At 40.5% G+C, this 21,352-nt stretch overlaps 1 protein-coding gene across 8 annotated transcripts in view; it reads right to left on the bottom strand.

The window, feature by feature from the left end:
* The window catches only part of FBXW11 (F-box and WD repeat domain containing 11), a 136,687-nt gene that overhangs the window by 29,978 nt on the left and 85,357 nt on the right, over positions 1–21,352 (bottom strand). For 5 of the 8 annotated variants that reach the window (XM_002710378.5, XM_008255389.4, XM_008255388.4 and 2 more), the window contains 4 exons: positions 15,845–15,907; positions 12,311–12,536; positions 2,955–3,141; positions 1,990–2,080 (listed from right to left, as the gene is read on the bottom strand). In XM_002710378.5, the coding sequence (XP_002710424.1) occupies positions 1,990–2,080; positions 2,955–3,141; positions 12,311–12,536; positions 15,845–15,907 (567 nt within the window). The remainder of the gene's footprint in view (positions 1–1,989; positions 2,081–2,954; positions 3,142–12,310; positions 12,537–15,844; positions 15,908–21,352) is intronic. The other 3 variants (XM_051843607.2, XM_051843606.2, XM_008255385.4) reach the window with 1 other exon arrangement.

A 21,352-nucleotide genomic window follows, 5' to 3' on the forward strand; every position in this document is an offset into this window, starting at 1 on the left:
CACAGAATAAAACAACTCCCAAACCAGGAGCACAGGGATCTACACTACCAAGAGTTGTATCGAGGGAAGAAGAGTATAATGTTGCTCCCAGACTCCATTACTCACTAGCCGTGTGATCTTGATCAAGCCACTTGAGCTTTCTGAGCCCGAGTTTCCTCAACTTTAAATTAGGTCACGGCCCACCTTTCACATTCTGTCCAGAATGTTCGATGAGAAAAGGTACCATAAAATGCTTAACAAAGTATCTGGCACTAGTAAATGCTCTATTAGTGGTACATTATTTTTATCATTATTACTATTAGTGAATATACCAAAGTATAAACATCATCCCTTACACTAAGCGATCTAGCCCACAAAAGTCTGGAGGAGACTCTTGTGGCCAACCACACTTTAAGAAGAACTGAGTAGACCACCATGATGCAGAGGTTTTGTGTCAAATAGGGTTTTCCCCCATAGCTCTGTTTCCTCTCACATCTGCCTCCTCTCCTAACTTGGAACTGTTATTTCAGCCCGAGGAAATGGTTATGGTAGGTGGTGTCACATACTGTCCTGCCACAGAACACTGAGTTCATACTGTCCATTATAATGCAAGTCATGAGGATTAAATAAAATAATTGATGTCACCAGACCCCTAACCTCATCATACAACTCCCAGAGTCCCTGTTTATTAATGAATGACTTTAAATGCTACCCTCAAAATAGATGACTTGATAAGATTACTCAAGGAAATTTGAAGAGACTTTTTAAATAGTTCACCTTACTCCCCCCAAAAACACAGGGAAACATAATTTCAAAGATGTGAACATGCCCTAATACAACTATATAGGGGTAGGAGACAATTTCTTTCCTCTGAAACACATGCACACCCATCTATGACTCAGCTAATACTGTGGGGGCAATTTATTCTATGTTTTGATTGGCCAATGGATTATTTAATTCCCAAACTTTATAATTTGTCTGGCAGAAGTTTTAAGTAATTTAACTCTCCCTAAAAGGTGACCCTGTAGGTCATTTTGGAGAGCAGAATACTCCAGACAAGGCAGTGTTTTTAAATAATGATATTCTAGTCACATCCAGATTTACCATTAAGGGAACGATTCCATTAGTTCACATCTGCCTGAGAAGTGGGGGAGGGGACGGGACTCCAAAAACACACATGTTTCCCCATTAATGAATTTTGGCACAATAACTTTTATGTCTATCACCTGGGGGAGAGGATTACTTCACGTTTGGGAAACTGAGTATAATTTTATGGGCGATACAGCACTGCCTAGCAAAGCCTAAACTTTTCTGCCAAGGAGGAAACAGTGAAGTAACCGAGACCTGCCAAGAACACATGTGAAAGAGTTAATGAGAAATGCCTGTGCATGTCTTTCCTGGTTCAAGGAAAAGGGCTAAATAATAAAACTGAACTAATTAGAACACATGAACAATATCAAACATCTCCAATGTTTCTCATCAAGTTTACAGAGTTTTACTGGTCTGGTGAAGTTACACTCAATTCCAAAATGGTCCAGGAGCATAATCTGCTCTATAAAACCTGCTTAAAACTATTGCTTAGAATAATTTGAGTTATTTTCATGAAAAACTATGGGTAATATACAGAGGAAATTACCTAAGAACATGCCTTCTCCACTTCTTAAGAGATGATTCAAAAATGTAAAACCATGCTCACCTGAAAAACCTGGGCCCTGGGTTTTGGAAAATTTATCCTATTAGAATAAAAATTTGTGGATGAAAGTTTTAACCACCTGGCAGCCTTGCAGAAGCATTTTAGAAAAGTTGGATATCTTTTGCAAGAAGACATGATCTACTCTGAAGAGTGAAGACCTGCAGATTATACCTTGTGACACATGTACTCCAAAAGCTCAACTTTAAAAGAAAAAAATGCTAGTTCCATAATTTTAGAACAAAGATCACTCTAAGGCACCATAAAAAGTAGAGAACAAGACACAAAGAGCTCATAAAACAGATAAAACATAAAGTTACCTCTATATCCTGGATAATCTTTGGGTATAATGACCTATAAAATGAATTGGGAGGACCATCTGTGGGTCTGTTCTTAAACAGGTACTGATCCCTGGCAAATAAAAACAAACAGATGTTACACTTTTGCACATAAAAGGTGAGTTTTATTTAAACATGGTGCTTACAAAGCTGACCTATCCTTTATGTCTCTTAACTTACACTGAGCTTTAGTAGTTCAAAAGCATGATTTCTGACAAATGTAAACATTAAATATAAGATCAGTTCAAATCACAGCTCTCCAACATGGTCCTGGCCTTTTGTTTTCTCAGTACCAATACATACTAATGTAACATTTCATTTCATAGAGTTTTTTATTTTATTTTTTTTTAAGTCCTACTGTAGCTTTGGAAAGATCTAACAGTATTTATCATCAAACGGCTTCCTATAAAGAAGACTGCCCTAATCCTCACTCTTCCCACCCCTGCACTTCACTGTACAGTTTCCTTTTCTCTAAGATAACTGGGCCAGGCCACTGATGTGCATACAGCTAAAAAGCTGCATTTAAGTTCATGGAATTTTCTTTAAAATACCCAGTCATTATAACCCATAGCCTCAACCTGGGGCACTAACAAAGAGCAAAATGGCAGCCCAAGACTTTCTCATCTTTTGTCTTACCTATCTTTTGATAATGGCATTTTTTCCTAAGAAAAATGTGAAGGAAGAAACAAATACATAGCTTTGCAGAGCCAATTCATTTATCCAAACCACATAACACTTCTTAATAATTAATCTATATAAAGGAAACACACATTTCAAAAGCAGAAATTCTACAATCTTTACCTTCTTTTTTTTTTCAACTCTTGACCACTCACTTTTCCTATTACAACAGGTCAACACATTTGCAGGTATAATTGACTTTTTAAGCAATCATCTGACCTTGTGTCAGAGAAACTTTTCTCAACAAAGCGAGCAATCCCAGTACTTACCACCCTCTTCTTTCTGAAAGTCCCTTCCACAGGGGATCAGTGCGTACCATTCGCTCAATCAGCTTCTTCCAAAGCATTCCTTCTGAGATCACTCGCTGCCATTCTTTGCATACCAGCTCTGCTGCACACAGAGACCTGGCATCCAGGTAGGAAAGAATGTTTTCTGCTATGTGATCTAAGCCTTGCTCTACAAAACAGAAAAGGGAATGAAGGAATGGACAGGGAGATGCAGACATACCAGCCATAATTTCCTTAAAGAAATCTGAACTAGGTGAAATACTTGAGTAAAATCAAAAGTTCAGGGGCCAGCACTGTGGTGTAGTGGGTAAAGCCACCACCTGTACTGATGGCATCCAATATGGGCAGCAGTTCAAGTCCCAGCTGCTCTACTTCCGATCCAGCTCTCTGCTATGGCCTGGGAAAAGTAGTAGAAGATGGCCCTAGTGCTTGGGCCCCTGCGCCCACTTGGGAGACCCAGAAGAGGTTCCTGGCTTTGGATCAGCCCAGCTCCAGCCGTTGGGGCCACTTGGGGAGTGAACCAGCAGATGAAAGACCTCTCTCTCCCTCTCTCTCTCTCTGCCTCAACCTCTCTGTAACACTGCCTTTCAAATAAATAAAAAAAAAAAAATAAGTCTTAAAAATCAAAATATTTACAAATATACAAGTACATGAGTATATAAACATATACTTCTTTACAGTTTTGGTTTTTTAAATAAAACTACTGCTGCAAACTCCTGTCTATGTGTAAAAGCTGACTGTGGACAGCTTGTTATAGCTCACCAATCATGCTCTCTGGGAATCCCTTGGAGCTAGAGAGACATTATAAAGGGTGAAGCACTGACCTATCTTTAAGAACATGAAACATTAAATGGCGATCTAAGAGTTAAAGTCAGTTGTGTTTTGTGTTTACATGTATTTTTATCCATCTTTCACCTCCCTCTTGTGGATATCCACTTTCTGTTCCTAAATAGATGGTAAAAATCCTCAAAAGCAATAGCCACATATCTATAAAACCTATAACCTCAACCACCCACACAATACAGAGGTCCTCTCAAAGACAAACATTCAGGATTTAGTCTCTTTCCGACATTCACCATGAGAAGATTACTATGGGCAGCACCGCCACCACCTGCAAGCTCCCATCCTATGGTTCTAGACATGGCTTTTGTAGCTGCAAGAAATACAGGCCTTCCCCAAGCCTACTCTGTATAGGGAAAAGAACATAGACTATTACACAGTCAGGGGAGCCCCACTTTAAGCCCCAAGTTCACCATGTACTAGTTCTATGACATGAAACAACAAATCCAGAAACACCCCGGGCCTCAATTTTCTACCACATAAAATGATAATCAGTAACAACTATCCCTTTCATTATCTGTAAGAATCAAATTAAACCATCTTATGAAAAGATTTTAAGACAATAAAACACTCCATAAAATTAATATTTATTCTTTTTTCAAAATAAACAGAAGCAATATAGTAGCATCAGGCCTGATGTTGAATGACAAGGGTGAAGGTAAATTACTAAGCTTTCAGGGCCTCAGTTTCCTCATGAATGAAATGGAGACAACAGTCTCTGCCCTATTTTGAAACTATCAAGATGAGAGGATGCATAAGAACTATTTACAAATGATGACTTTCTTCAACCATAAGAATGACTCTTGCTTCACTGATTATAGTTTCCAGGCACTTTGTATACTAATTCTCCTACTCTGGACTAAAATCTAATGCCCAAGCCACATTGGGAGAAATACACTGGGACCACTGCCCTTGGTTGTGCTGGTCACTATATGATAGTTAATGCAGCCAAAGATTGCATTGCCCTCATCTGACAGTCCTATCACAGCAGACTCTTAAGATGGCAGTCAGAAAAAAAAAATCCTAAAAATTCTCCCCACGAAACAGTCATTAAAATAATTCCCACTAATTCTGAATCTGTATGGCTCATTGGAAAAGTGGGAGGCAGTTTCTTTCTTCCAGGAGTTTATATTTATCCTTACTAGAATTCACCTTCAAAATTCTATATAACCCACCCATTTCATACTCTAGAATTCTGATTTTTTTCATACAAGAAGAATGGGTGTTTCACACCAGATCTATATGGTTGGGCAAGTATAGTTAGCCTTTATGAAGTTGTAGACACAGAGTTAAGAGGGTCAGAACCAAGGACAGCACCCAGAGCACTAGCTATTTCCCTCCAGGCTATTATATTCTTTAACACTCAAGGACAAGAGCATTGAGTCATCAGCTCTGTAATCATGTGGGCGTGCTACTGTCCAGCCCACATCTCACTACTCAGTCCCAGGGACACCTGGAAAAACCATCCCATGAAGATACATCTTTACATCATTCTTCTGGCCTATACTATTAGCCTGGTTAACTTAAACCAAAAGGATAATAAGGTAAATTTAGCATGATTACTCTTTGTGTTCCCTTGCTGGTCTTTCCATATTTGCAAGTTGGCACTAGCTGCTGTGTGCTATTTTTCAACATGTTCATTGGTGAAAAATTATAAAGCCCCATCTCTCAAAGACAACGTCTTCTAACATTCTGTATATATCTTACTATACATCTTAACAACCCTACACAATCTTTTCAGATGCTGATGTTTAACTTCTGAAACTCACTTAAGAATCCTGCCTGTGTATAACATCAACTAACAGCTAACTATTATCCTCCAAATACATCTTCCCAGTTCTTAAAACCAGGAGACCCACTCATCTCTGGGTACTACCACACAGGACTATTAAATGCAGTTGCATAAGGCACAGCTGTATCCAGTGGCACTGTACACTGGTTTTCAATTACCTGCTTTGTGCTACACAATTCTGAAAATTACAACCACAGGTTTTGTCACTATCCTGATATACAAGGTATTTAGTCCTATTTGCCTACAGAAGCTATGTGATTCCTAAATATCTTCACATTTTCTACAATTTTTCTATTATTTCCTGCTTTAAAGCTATTATTCTTAGTTGGAGAGAGACGGGAGACTTCAGTTAAAATGAGTGAAAACATGCTGTTTCTTTCTATTATCACTATACCATCTATTTTTATTCTTTATAATCTTGCTCCAAATAGTGGATCATTGTGTTTGTTTTCAACTCTCTCAGATTAAACACTTTGGACAATTTTCCATTATTTGGGGTTTGGTCTTCTTGGGACCATGTTCAAAGGCTCAGGCCACCTTATTGTGTAACCCTATAATCATGGGCCCCTTTCTTCCATCTACTGTGTTTACTTGAGATCAGGAAAAATCCATGGATAATCACATGGGGTCCTACTTGTGCCTTTCCACCACTAAGATTGAGAAATCATTCATCAGAATTTCAAATTCCAGGATCTCTCAGCCTCTTTAATCATATTTTTGTTCTGAGTCTCCAGCCACAGGCTAGCTCTTCTTTTAATTTCTCCAATTTGGGAGTTCTTACCTATCTGCCTTTTCTAGTTTCTACATTTGATAGTTACTTTTCAGGTTTTATTTTACTTCCACATCACTAACCAAATCCTACTAAGTGGTTACAAACACAACCCTAACCAATTCTCCTCAAGGTCTCCACTCTGAGAGATGAAACAAATGGCGAAGCAAAAACGTATCCTTTCCTTCTTGACCTCAATGGCTGCACCATTCCCATGATCTGTATGAATTAAACTGAAAAAGCAGTACCCAAACCTCCACCTACCTGGACGGTCTACGAGCTGCTAGAGTGCATATCACTGTCTCTGAATCACTTAGGGTCACTGATTTTCAATACATCAGCAACAAACACAGATTCTTCAGATCTTTCTCTGACACACTGAACCAAAATCTCCATAGAGAGTGAGGCCCAGGAATCTGCATTTTTAAGAAGTGCCATCAGATAATTCCAACACGTTGGGAACTATTGGTTAAAACAAGGACATCCCTTTTCATCTTTGATCCCTTTGGGCCCCTCTCAATAGCTCACAACTAGACTATCAGTGAGTTCTGGCACAAGTAAATCCCTAACTAGCACATATTTCCTCCTTATTCAAACACAGTCAGTTCCATAAAGCAGCATCACAAAGACCCATGAGATCAGACTCATTTCCTCTGGTTAATACTTTAAATTCACTTCATCATTCTCAGAGGTAGTACATGTTTTGTCTTGTGGAAAGTGCACTGACTGTCAGTAAGGTCAAATAACCTGGGTTGAATCTTGGTTTTGTCAACCACTAGCGACTTTAAAGAAATCCATTTTCTTTTTTGGACCTCAAACTTCTATCACATAAGAATGATATTAAATGGATTATCACATATAATCTACCCAATAACCCTGCAAGATAGGCACTTTCAATATCTTCATTTTAGAGAGATTGAATTTCCCAACTTTGATGGGGAGATTAACAAGATGGATATTAAGAGTCAAATATGGGGGGCCAGCACTGTGTAGTGGGTACCTGCAGCACTGGCATCCCATATGGGCACCAGTTTCAGTCACAGCTACTTCATTTTCAATCCAGCTCCTTCTAGTGCACTTGAGAAAGCAGGAAAGGATGGCCCAACTCCTTGGGCCCCTGCACCCACATAGGAGACCTGGACTAGCCCAGCTCCAGCTGTTGCAGCCATTTCGGTTGTGAGCCAGTAGATGGAAGACCTCTCTCTCCAACTCTGCCTTTCAAATAAATAAGTAAATCTTTTTTAAAAAAGAGAGAGCTGAATATGTAACAGGTACTTATTAGTACATGTCAGTCTTAGTTTCCCTCAGATCCCCTTCACCAATTATCTAATGGTCGAGGAAGCTAAGTAGTATTATTCTTTCTTACTTTCTGCAAAGAAAGCAGTGTTGCCCATCTCCTCCAACAAAAAGCTAAGCCTCATCTATTGCCTTGATATAAGTCTCATAACCCCGTGATGTTTGAAGAGTAAGAACCACACAATCTCTACTTGGGGACTTAGGAGTAGCTACCTCCAGAGGCCCCCAGACCTTGCAACTTTCTAGTTTTAAGCACTTTCCAGACAAAGAAGTTACCAAATAAGGTGCTTCATTTGCCTGGGCTAAAAAATGCTTTGAGGTGTTAACACTAAGCATGTTCATAAGTACCTGTGTCTGGCTCTCATTACTCTATCCTGCTGAGACACTCCCCCAACCCCCACCATCTTCCACCACCACCCCTTTCCCAAGGCAACAAGAGGACACATTATGGCCTCAGAAAATGGAGGCCATAATACTGCACACACAACACTGAAGAAATACTGCTGGTGCTAATTACAGGCACCAGATGAAGGTCTGGAAATTTTTCAATAATAAATTAAAACAATTAAAAGTCACCGATTTCAAAGCTCATATGTAAATAACACTGTATCAAAATGAAAATCAAATGTGTGATGTCAGTTCAGTGCCCTTGACTACAGCCAGTTCTAACACAGCTGCTTAGATCATACAATTCCAGGAACTTTTATTATTTAGAAACGTATTTCAAAGAGCAGCTGCAAAGAAACTTCCTTTCCCACCCACCCCTGCTATCCCTTCCCCCTCCCTCTGTCACAGATTTAGTTGTAAAATGTGAGGTTAGAAACCTTTTAAAGGAAAACAACTCAGTTGCTGATAGCAACAGTCTGTCAATGGATGCCTTTCACTTGGAACACACCAACCCACGAATTCAGACAGAAATTAAAGTGAAAAGCAGCCTAGGACACAACATCCAATATCTTTCTCCATCAAATATTCAGGAAACAAAACAACAAAGTGGCACACACATCTATGTGATGTCAGGATGAATCAATTCGGAGAATATTGAGTGAATAATTAAAACTTCTTAGCAACCAATCGGACTACCCCAGAGAAGCATTTCCTGTCTCACTGGGCTCATTCTCTTTTAGCTGCCATCTGAGTTCCATTGATGCCAGGCATGTTCACACACCGCCTTAAATCTTCACAGTGTCTCAGGAAGGGGCACTACCCCTGTACAGATGAGCAAACTGAGGCTTCAGAAGTGGAGTCTCAAAGAGATACAGTGCGGGGGGTGGGAGGTGGGGAGTGGGGTGGAGGGGATTCAGACCTAATGGCTGTCTAAACCCAGCCTGAAGCCTTAGCTACCTCTGGTTCTTCCACATTTCCAAGACCCTTGATGGAGTCTCTGTCACAGATACAGTCCATAAGTCTCTATCACCCTCACCTGTGGGTAAAACAAACAAATAAACTATGACCAAGAGCAAAGTGTTTTAAAATTCTTAGTTGTGAAGAGGCCTCACCAATGCTATCACCACCGCCTATCATCCTTTTTGAAGTACACTCCGCCTGCACATTAAATAGTATAAATTTGCCCTTTAACAACAGTTCTTACAAACCACAAACTTAGCCTGCAGAAATTGACATTGCAGACTAAACATTTACCATGATTTTTAGAAAAGCATATCAGAATTATCACTTTTTCCACTGAACCGAAAGGAGCCAGAGACCACAAACATTTTCCATTTTCCCTATATTGACAGGTACAATATTTACAGTAAGCATTAAAAAGTCAAAAATGATAGATAATTTTAAAAGAATTAATAGTTTTAATAATCAAGTCTGAAGTAGAGTGTCAATTTCAATAAAAACTCAAACTCAAAATCATCTATAGTATAATGACTAGTAAGCTGCTCCACACATCATTAAATCTCAGTATGAACATACACAGGGACATGTTTTTCCCCTAATGCTTTCGAGGCAGGGTATCTGTCAAAGAACCAATGCCAGGTTTGATCCAAGCCTACTGCACACTAACTAACACAATCAACGTGGCCAGCTTGTCCCCAGCTATTAGATTCATATGTATGAAATATACTGACATATGTATATATGTTCAGATCAAATCCTGTTAAAACAAATAGCCTTTTAACAAAAATATTTCCATGCCCCAGCCAATGGTCCATTCACTTCATGTAATAGTCAATACCACAAAATTCCACTTTAACAGAGATATGGACAATGCCTTAAAATTCGCTGTAATGAAAACTGAATTGTATGCAATGACACTAACCATATTTATATACATAACACATGTTCATATGTTCTGCCTGTTCTACAAGGCTGTACAATCCCAAGGCAAAGCGGATGCCTATGAACTAGACTCTAAATCAAGAGAACTTCAACAGTGCCACCTTGTGGCTATCCTATAAATATGAGGTGATTTCCCTGGCACAAAACATATGAGAAGCAAATTACAGGAAAGAAAACAAATGGTGGTGTAGCCTCATTTAGTTACAAATACTTATAAGGAAAAGCACAATCATTAACTTTAAAAATGACCCTGTCTTTCCTTGGTGTGAGATGCAGCCTGACTCCCTGGGTGCTGGGAGTTGGGGCACTGTACACACAGAGCAGCATGTGCACTCAGCTTACCTCCATGCACTGTCATGTCTGTCTGTCTCTCTCTCTCTCTCTCATGGCTCTTTCTCTCTTCACCTCCCTATTCTACCCTTCATAATTAAAATGGCCTTTATTGAACAAGGTTGTAATTCATGTATTCAGTACTGAGGGCCAATTTATGGAGTTTCCCGGAGTAATCTTCACTTTGTACTACCTTTTGCACAATCCTTACCAACACCACAATAACCAAGATGTTTTATCTGGATCATTTTGTATGATTTCTCTGCTCCTTGGCTTCCTGATCTACGTGATGAGCTTTCAGTATGACCCTACAAAGGTAGGGGTTCATATTTCTCATTTCTAGATACTAATGGAAGGGCAAGCGGTGCTACATTTCAGCACAAAAAAAAAAAAAAAAAAAAAAAAAAAAAAAAAAAAAAAAAAACCACACACAGCAGACCCAGAATTTTCTAAACTAACCCTCAAACAACCTGAAACCCCCATGGTAGCAAGTAAGCTTACAAGCTTTGGAAGAAGGGTTAGAAATAAGTAGCCGGCCACTCAGGATGCAGCCCCAGGTTTTAGGCTCAAGCCCTGAGCAAGTACCAAGAAGATGGAGTTCTGCACTCTCCTGCAAACCACAGGCAAGGCAGGGTGTGCCAGGGGCTGCCCTCTGGGAGCTGTGTGGCAGCTCTGAGAAGGAAGGCTGCTGGCAATGGCACTGGCCCATCCTTGCCCATTTCCAGACTAGCCCTGGCCTCGCAGTTGTAACCCCCACACTATACAAACCATATGAGAGGAAAAGGTTCTGGCCAGCATTTCTTCTAGAATGAAGAATACGTAGTCAAATTTAATATGAAACACTTAAAAAGATGACAAAGTGACAGAGACCAAAAAGAATGAGATCAAAACTCCAAGAGAAGGGACCAGTGCTGTGGTACAGGAGGTTAAGCCACCACCACGACACTGTCCGGCTACTCTACTTCTGATCCAGGTCCTTGCTGATGGCCTGGGAAAAAGCAGAGGAGGATGGCCTGAGTGCTTGGGCCCCTGCACTCATGTGAGAGACCCAGATGAAGCTCCTGGCTCCTGGCTTCGGCCTGGCCCTGTGCTGGCTACTGGGGCCATGTAGGCAATGAACCAGCAGATGGGAGAGCTTTCTGGGCATGTCTCCCCCTCTTTCTCTGTAACTCTTTTAAAAACAACTCCAAAGGGAATGAGCAGGGAGGGTATTGTGAAGCTCCTGTGTAGGGCACTCCAATGGTAGAATCTCATCATCATCTATCTGTCCAAATCCAAAGGGAGGCCAATGTAAACAACAGACTTGGGGTGACAGTGATGTGTCAACACAGATTCATGGGTCCAAACAAACGCACCACCCTGCTGCAGGATGTTGGTAGTGGGGCAGGTTGTGTAGCTATGAGAATGGAAGAAAAGGGATACGGGATATGCTCTGAACATTTTTTTTAAACTGCTCTGGAAATGGAGCCTATTTTTAAAATTCAAATTCAAAGTCAACTTCATGACAGAGCAAGAGAGATGGGGGGAGGATGGTGAGGGAGAGGATCCAGAAACAAGTTTCAAGAAATGTAATAAAAAGACATAAATTCATGTTTGTGATTCCGTAAGTATCACTTCTGATATAAATGAACATTCTAGGCTTGGGGACACTTGCCAAACATACAAATGGAAGGGAAAACAGTTCCATAAGTGTTTTCAGTTACATATAAAGGCATCGTATGGATTGTATTCAGACTACATCAAAATAAAAAGCATACTGCTAACTCATGAGATGAATCAAACAATACCACTGACCAATAATCAGCACTGTTCGTCACAGAAACTGCCTACATTTCCTGGATAGATACTAAATTATAATTTCTCATGAAATGCCATTTGTCAAAAACACAGTGTGTGTCCCACAGAAATGCTGCCTCAGACAGCACTCATTCCTTCACTTCATAAATATCTACTCAGTTCCAGCCAGATTCCTGGGCTGGGCCTTCTTCCACTGGTGGGCTTCATAGGAGACAAGTCAGTTACCTGGTAAAGCAGTAATGAAGTCCCGCTGCAACATGGGCTTCAGGTACGAGTTAATATGTCCATGCTGGTAATGACACATTCGTGAAATCAGATGTTCCACAAATTCCACTTGATCTGATTCAGACCACTGGTCAAAATATTTAATACACAAGTCTTTTTCTTTTTGATAGTTTCCTTCCGATGGCCTCTTTCTGGAGACGATCACAGATGATGTTCCATTACTAATCTATTTTAGAAAAACAAAAACAAAAACAAATTTAGGTTGACAGGGGAAAGACATTTAATAATTTAAAATTAATTAAAAATATATTCAAGATCCATGTCCTCAACCTAGTCAATACAGTAAATACCAAAGTTGTAACTATTTCAAAAGCTACATGGCATCTTAAATCATCATTCTTTAATGCTTATTCCAAAATTAGTTGTTATTAGACAACCAGTGTTGGAGATGACCATCTTAGAAGAATTGCTCAACTTGGCAAAGTGGCAACTGATTAATTACAATGAATAGTTTGCTTCGCTTCCTCTAAATTTGAAAGTTAATACCACAAAAAGTAGTTACCCCTTACCCATGGGGAACACATTCCAAGGTCCTCAGCTGTATGCTTCAAATCACAGAAAGTTAAAAACACCATATATACTCTGCTTTTTCATATACATGTGTGCCTATTACAAAGCTTAACTTACAATTTACAAAGCTTAGTTTACTAAGGGATGTACAACAATAAGCTAAACATAGAACAACTGCAACAATACACTGCACTAAAAGTTATGTGACTATGTTCTCTCTCAAATTTCCCATCTAACATTTTGGGGCCATACTTCACCTCTGCAAACTGAAACCAAAACTGTGGATGGGTACCCAGAGGTGGGGCCTAACTGTACAACTCTGCTACTGGTTCCCTGCTGAAGCTTGAATCCGAATAACAAGAAAGCTTATTAAAACAGATTGTGGGCCCCACACCAGAAGTTCTGATTCTGTTGGTCTGGATGAGATCCCAGAATTTGCATTTCTAACAAGTTCCCAGGTGATGCTGCTGCCGCTGCCACTGTTGATGCTGGTCCAAAGACTACATGTTAGGGACAACACTTTGATAACCACTCGTCTACCTAACAGACAGGATAAGCAGTGTTTGAAAGCAATTCAATCTAAAAAACCTCATTTTACTCAACAGTTTCAATCTTCTCTACCAAAACAGTTTAGACTGTCCTTCTTTTGATTATCTTCTCAGAAAGTGACCCACAGTAAACCATGTATACCTGAAAAGTGCCTTGTGGTGGTTTATGGACAACCTAACTGCTATACTAACAATGTTTTCTCATTAAATCCACCAACATGTCCTTGCATAAGCTCAGTACATTTCTTTAACAATTCAAACTACATATGCTGCATCTAGACATTAGCACCCAAAAAACAATCCAAAACCCTAGATTCAGCCACAACTGCTACCTGGTGGTATGAGGCTCAGTAGCTTCCCTGTTTAAAAACAAAATAACCTTGATACTTCTCAAACATTTGCCGTGCCATCTGCCAGTGACTCCTCTGATAGGCTCTTTGTGTATTATGCCAAAAAGAATACCATCAGAGAATTTTGAGAACTAAAGAGTTCAATTACAAATGTTCATTACTTCCATTAGGAACTTATCTCAGAAGTCTTACATAGAAAGAATCGAAAGTTTTTGTTATCAGTATGTTCCCCAAAATAAAGTAGATGGAATCCATCCCAAAGAAAAGGGTATCCTTTGTAAACAGCCAAAGAGGCCTTTGACTTTCCTTGATAAAAATCTTCTAAATGTCATGTTTGTAACAAGTTCTTAGGTTGGAATGCATTTATGTCCCACCTAATTTATCTCACCACTCAACTGTCTAGGAATGTGTTCTTCCCCTCCTAACCTGGTTGAGGAAGAACTCACTGGCACCAGGTACCACTAGGTGGCAGCACTGAACAGGGATTTTTAAATTTTGCTTATAGTAAGATTCTCTTATCTAACAGACTCAAAAATTAAGAATTCGAAAACAGAAATGAAGTGAAATTTCTTTGCTGTGAGGAATGCCTGTAGTTGATCAGGGACATCTACTCTGCTTTTAAGCATAATGATATCCACCACAATGCTGTCACAGAAAAAAAACAGAAGTAACTGCCTAATTATAGAAAAAACAGAAGTTAAGTGCCTAATTATAGGCAACTGGTTAATGCAAATTATAACACATTTACATAAAGTACTGCAATGAAGCCAATAAAAGTCTGTTTATAAGGTAAAAAAAAGAAAATGCTTATGAATTAATATTAAGTAATAAAAAGGCAATATTAAGGAAGAGTATTGTGATCATGATCCATGAGAAGAGCATGCCAAGTCAGAGTAAATATACATAAAAATGTCAAAAGTGCCTGATCTTGAGGAAGAAAGCTGCATGTTTCCCTTTCCTCTTTATTTTTCCTCAAATAACTTGCCAAAATAACTGCTCTCAAAAAAGCTGAAAATCAACATGGTAACAACTTTCATTTGTGTACTACTTTATAATTTACAAAGTACTTTCACATCCCATTATCTCATTTGATAGGCAAAGGAGTTATTATTTCACTTACAGAAGGGCTCCCAACCATCTAGCATCCCTAGAGTATTTATGTACCATTAACTAGTTGACTGGAAGACAGATGGAAGCAAAACCCCAAGCTAAGGTGTTAAGAACCACTGCAAAATGAGAAATCAATAGTAAATGAAGAGAACCCTCTTGCAAAATAATAGACATAAAGGATGGCACAAAATTGTTTACAAGCAACGTCCAAAAAATATAGTGGCATGTACACTACTCACAGTCCACTTTCCACATTCTACACTGGAGTCACTGGCTCCAACCTCTCCCTAACATTGTTTTCCTTTGTTTCATTTCACATTAGACCAGCTAGGTGCGCTTTATTCTTGTTGACTAATCTGCCTCTTTAGTTTCAAATTGAATGAACCCAGATATATTTTTTACATTATTCTTTTCACATTTATATTTCTTTTGCCATTAGTCACATCTACACAAAGGGAAAAAAAGTCACAAAGATTGATGAAAATTACAACACATTACATTCTCCCCCTAACCTTAAAAAAAAAAAAAAGGAAGAAAAAAACTGGCAAACTAAAATAAAGTCATGAGTGTGAAAAGCCAAGTTTAAAAGGAAAATGTAAACCAACAGGAAAAGACAGAGCAGGGTGGAGGTCAGGAAGAAGAGGAGAAAAAGTCATCTATCAATGTTTCCATTGGTCTGCGGCATGGTGCCATTTTGGTGACAAATGATGCCACCACAGTCCATCCTTGGCTTAGACAAAAGGTGGACAGTTATTACATTTTAGGCTACTCCCATTGAGAATCTTTGGACAACTTCAAAAAACTGGGGGTGGGGTATGGGAGGAGTTCTGAAACTAGCAAAACTGCACAAAAGGAAACAAAAAAGCCTGGCTCTTGATTTCACTGAGGACATTAGCAGAGGGAGACTTTTATCTCTGTTAGTCAATTGCTATCTTTGCTGTGCACATCATTCCTACCTGCCAAAGAGTATTTTTCTTTGGGGACTCATCTTCATTTTGATCTTCCATAACTGAAGTGTTCTAAGGGGGGGAAAAACAGGTTATTTGAATTATGCCAAGTTTTGCAAATCCTAAATAATAACTACAAGATATAATTTTGAGAACCTAAACTAGAGTGGATCAACACAAACCTAAGAACTACTTGGCTGTGGCTAGCAGTGTCATTTTGGGTCAAAGGAGCCATGTTCATCTTTCATTAATCAAGATAATTAGTAGCTGGACAAAAGTATCCCCAAACTCTTCATTATGGAATTTGGGCATCTTAGAATATAGGCAAAATCGGGAGTGTGGCTGAAGCTCTACTACCTGTCTTCACTGTTATTCTTTTATTTGTAGCAAGAAAACCCAGAGATCCACCAAGTTCTCAATGATGGCATAAAACATTGACTAGAATGTCTGCTATGCAGTAATCCACCCCAACAATCAGCGAATAATTATAAGTGACAAAACCTTGGAAGCCCCCTGCCTTTCTCTTCTCCACCCTGGTAGCCTTATTTTCCTGGAATAGCTTTGCAATCTCCTCTAGCATGGTGGGTGCCCCAACCTTTTCCCTGAAGAGAGAATGCTGTTAGCCACTAACAATCTAGTTTGCCTTGGGAATGCATTAGCTTTTGATTTTTGTGTTTACTACACAAAGAGGTACTGTGTAATTATTCTTTCTGGTGACCTAGTCGCTCAATAGATGCCCATTAACTGGAGATTATACATGATTGGATTTTCCTTTTGAGGCTCCTACCTAATGGCTAAATGGAAATTTAATGAGAAGGGGAAGTGGAAGAGTTGTGTGCTGAAAAGAGTAACAACTCATTTATGGATAGGAGTCTCTCTAAAATTCATTCCCAACTCTAAAATTCTAGGAATGGGGCACAAAGTTTAAATTACAACATTTGTTTCATAGCATTATTCAAAAGGATACTACAGATCTAATTAAGTTATCAGTATTTAGAAGATCCTGTTTATTGCCTTTACGGAATAAGCCTACCCTCCCCCAATTTTCCCTATTTATTTGTCATATCCTAAAATGTTCAGACCCATAAAATATTTACCAATAATCTATCTGAATTTAGCCAATGTACGTAATAATAAAAGAATTATCATTGAACCCCAGTCTCTAATCAGAGATGCAGTACCACAAAGTAGGAAAGCCAAAAGCTTTGAAACCTAAGACAAAATTTGCGATCCTGATTTGATCATTCATTCAATGTGTTTGTATGATCTGCAGCAAGTTATTTTACTTATGGAACAAATACAAATCGAATAGAGTGACTGAGACAACTGACAATATCCAGCACAATGCTTGGTGCTTAATGGATATTCAAAAAAATACAGGCCGGCGCCGCGGCTCACTAGGCTAATCCTCCGCCTAGCGGCGCCGGTACACCGGGTTCTAGTGCCGGTCGGGGCGCCCGATTCTGTCCCGGTTGCCCCTCTTCCAGGCCAGCCCTCTGCTGTGGCCAGGGAGTGCAGTGGAGGATGGCCCAGGTGCTTGGGCCCTGCACCCCATGGGAGACCAGGAAAAGCACCTGGCTCCTGGCTCCTGCCATCGGATCAGCGCAGCGCGCCGGCCGTGGCGGCCATTGGAGGGTGAACCAACGGCAAAGGAAGACCTTTCTCTCTGTCTCTCTCTCTCACTGTCCACTCTGCCTGTCAAAAAAAAAAAAAAAAATATTACTGCACTCCCTGCTTTAACCTATGAGTTACCTTGTCACACTTTTCTAACTTCAGAGACTTGGACAGAATGGCTCCAGACAGTTGCCTACAAGGAAATGCATGGCTTTCTAAAAAAAAAAAAAAAAAAAAAAAAAAAAAAAAAAAAACTTCTAAGCCCCATAGTAGCACTAAGGTCTGGAATATAAGACGGTGGGGCTCTTAGGTGAAAAGCTAGCCATCAGCTAGAGAGGAAGGCAGTGCACTCCCTGTTCAAAACACAGCTGGAGTGAAAGCAGCAGTAACTAGTCCTGAGTGGAAAGAAGGGGGTGGAGAACATGGAAACAAAAGCAGGATTTATGGCAGACTCTCCAGGTAATTTTCCTTTTGCTGTTATCTTGAAGGAATGCAGAGATTTAATAGGTTTCCTAAGGGAATGAACAAAGTATATCATCCCTTGAATTTGGTAGTTACAAAGTCATCTTGCAATGTCCCAATGTCCTGGGTCCTAAGAATGGCAAGAAGAAGAATGGCTGAAAACATGAAAGGAGGAACAGATAAAGGAATACAAAGGAATACAGACCAAAAAGGAAAAGAAGTGAGAAATCCATCCCCATTCCCATGTCACCAGGTATCCCAGAGGAAATGCAGAAGGGATGCATATGATCTAAACCGAAACCTTTCCAAATATAAGGGTAAAGCCGCTGCCTACAACACTGACATCCCATATGGGCTCCAGTTCCACTCCCAGCTGCTCCACTTCTGATCCGGCTCCCTGCTAATGTGCCTGGGAAAGCAGCAGAAGATGGCCCAAGTGTTTGGGCCCCTGCACCCGAGGGAGATCCAGAAGAAGCTCTTGGTTCCTGGCTTCAGCCTGGCCCAACCTTAGCCGTTGCGGCCATTTGGGAAGTGAACCAGCAAATGGAAGATCTCTTTCTCCATCTTTCTCAAATAAATTAAAATAAATCTTTTTTTAAAATGAAAAAATGGAACCTGAAGTCTCCAGAGCTATGCTGATCAAAGTTGCCTTAATACTTTCTTCACTCAAGGGGGAAAACACAAACACATCAGAAGACCCTACAGTCTACACAAGAAACAACTCTCTGTAATGAAATTTAATTCTTCTTTTCTTTTGTTCCCAGAGAAATGGTGTTTACCTACAAAGCTGAGATAGGAAAAACTTCTCTGAAGAAAGCAGCAACTGTTCTCATAAGGGTTTCAATGACCCCACAAAATAATAGGTATGCCCTATTTTACAAGCAGCGGGAGTTGTGGTGAGAAATATGCAACTGGCTTGGGATTGTGAAGCAAATAAGGGCCAGGATTCAAAGTTAGACTCTTTACAGCATTGCCTCCTTCATGGCATTTTTTCTACCATCACAAAGGAAAACATAGGCACAAGTGGGTGCTGTCTTTATAAACAGCACTCTTAGCATTAATACAAATAGTGTACTAAGGTTTGGTTAGTTCAAATAGTCAAACTTCCATTGCCCTGAGAGTCAGATTTGGAGATTTTTATAATGCTGATAAGAAATCTGTCTAATGAAAGAGTATAGGAAGAATAGTCAAATCTGACACTGTTGCCCATTATGGAAAACAGTATGGAGGTTCCTCAAAAACTAGAACTGGAGCAGCAATATAATCAAGCAATCCCACTACTTAGGTATATATCCGAAAGGACTGAAATCCCTGTGTCAAAGAGACATTTGCATCCACGTGCTTAATGCAGAACTACTCACGACAGCCAAGTATGGAATCAAACTAGGTATCCACTGATGGCTGAGTGGAGAAAGAAAATGTGCTGTACATATATTCACACAACGGAATACAATTCAGCCATAAAAAAGAAATTTTGTCATGTTTGCAGCAATATTGATGGAGCTGGATGACATTATTTTTAGCAAAATAAGACAAGCACAGAAGGAGAAATACTGCATATTCTCATTTATAAAAAGCTAAACTAAAAATTTCATCTAGGAGCCGGCACTGTGGTAAAGAGGGTAAAATCTGCCACCAGTAGCTCCGTTTCCAATCCAGCTTCCTGCTAATAGCCTGGGAAAGCAGTGGAAGATTGCCCAAGTGCCTGGCCCTGCCAGGAGACCCAAGAAACCTAGAAGAAGCTCCTGGCTTTGGCCTGGCCCAGCCCTACCCATTACAGCCATTCGGGGAGTGAACCAGTGAGTGGAAGGTCGGTCTCTCTCTCTCTCTTTCTCTGTCTCCCTTTCTCTCCCTGCAACTATGCGTTTCAAATAAAAAATAAATAAATCTTTTCTGTAAAGTTCATCTAGAAGTAGAGAGTAGAAGAATGTCAGTTACCAGAAGCTAGGAAGGGGAGGTGGAAGGGATAGAAAAAAGATGGTGAACAGGTACAGGGGTCCACGTGGATAGGAGGATAACTTCTAAAGTTCTACAACGTAGCAGGGTAACTACAGCTCACAACAATTAAACGGATTATTTCAAAATAGCCTAGTAGAGAGAATTTTGAATGTTCTCAACACAAGAAATGATCATGGCTGGAGGTGACAGATGCGCCAGTGCCCCTGATCTGATTGCTGCAGTTTGTGCGTATGCATTGAGATGTCACTGTACCCCAGAAATACATGTGATTGCAGTGTGTCAACTACAACAAAAATGTATTTCTTGAGAATTCAATATTTTTGTTTAAAAATTTAATTGAGGGCTGGCGCCGCAGCTCACTAGGCTAATCATCCGCCTACGGCACTGGTACCCTGGGTTCTAGTTCTGGTTGGGGCGCCAGATTCTGTCCCGGATGCTCCTCTTCCAGTCCAGCTCTCTGCTGTAGCCCGGGAAGGCAGTGGAGGATGGCCCAAGTGCTTGGGCCCCTGCACCCCATGGGAGACCAGGAGGAAGCACCTGGCTCCTGGCTTCAGATCAGCCCAGTGTGCCGGCCACAGTGCGCCAGCCGTAGCGGCCATTTGGGGGGTGAACCAACGGAAGGAAGACCTTTCTCTCTGTTTCTCTCTCTAACTCTGCCTGTCAAAAAAAAAAAAAAAATTTAATTGAAAATACACGTATTGTTGCCTTAGAATACAATGAACAGAAAAATTCCTGGCTGGTGCCACGGCTCAATAGGCTAATCCTCCCACTGCGGCGCCAGCACACCGGGTTCTAGTCCCGGTCGGGGTGCCGGATTCTGTCCTGGTGGCTCCTCTTCCAGTCCAGCTCTCTGCTGTGGCCCGGGAAGGCAGTGGAGGATGGCCCAAGTGCTTGGGCCCTGCACCCGCATGGGAGACCAGGATAAGCACCTGGCTCCTGGCTTCGGATCAGCATGGTACGCCAGCCGCATTGGCCACTGGGGGGGTGAACCAACGGAAAAGGAAGACCTTTCTCTGTCTCTCTGTCTCTCTCTCTCTCACTGTCCACTCTGCCTGTCCAAAAAAAAAAAAAAATTCCTCACATAGCAAACAAAAGCATTCTAGGCAGCCCAGGTGTGAAGTACAGTCCTTAAACTGAACTTTATTTAAAACCAAGCAAAACTTGGTAAAGTTTACTCATTGCACCATCACGCAAACACACATACACAGTCTCCCAATATTGTGAGTTGAAAGTTCGTCAAGAAAAAGTAAATTACTCATCAGCTGGATAATTCAGCAGCCATGCTGCATCTGCTGTGAAACCTCACTACCCCAGAGAATTGCTTTCTCCTCTGCAGCACCTCACCACTCCTACAGTGCCTTGTGCATTCTGCCTTCTCACTGCTATACCAGTCAACGAAAGTGGCAGGCTGTTCCCAGTGACCCAGGCGCCATTCACCTTTAGCTTGGAGTACAGGCACAGTAATGCTCTATCTTTGCCAGT

The sequence above is a fragment of the Oryctolagus cuniculus genome, chromosome 6 (genome assembly GCF_964237555.1).
Source record: "Oryctolagus cuniculus chromosome 6, mOryCun1.1, whole genome shotgun sequence".
Classification (NCBI taxonomy): Eukaryota; Metazoa; Chordata; class Mammalia; order Lagomorpha; family Leporidae; genus Oryctolagus; species Oryctolagus cuniculus.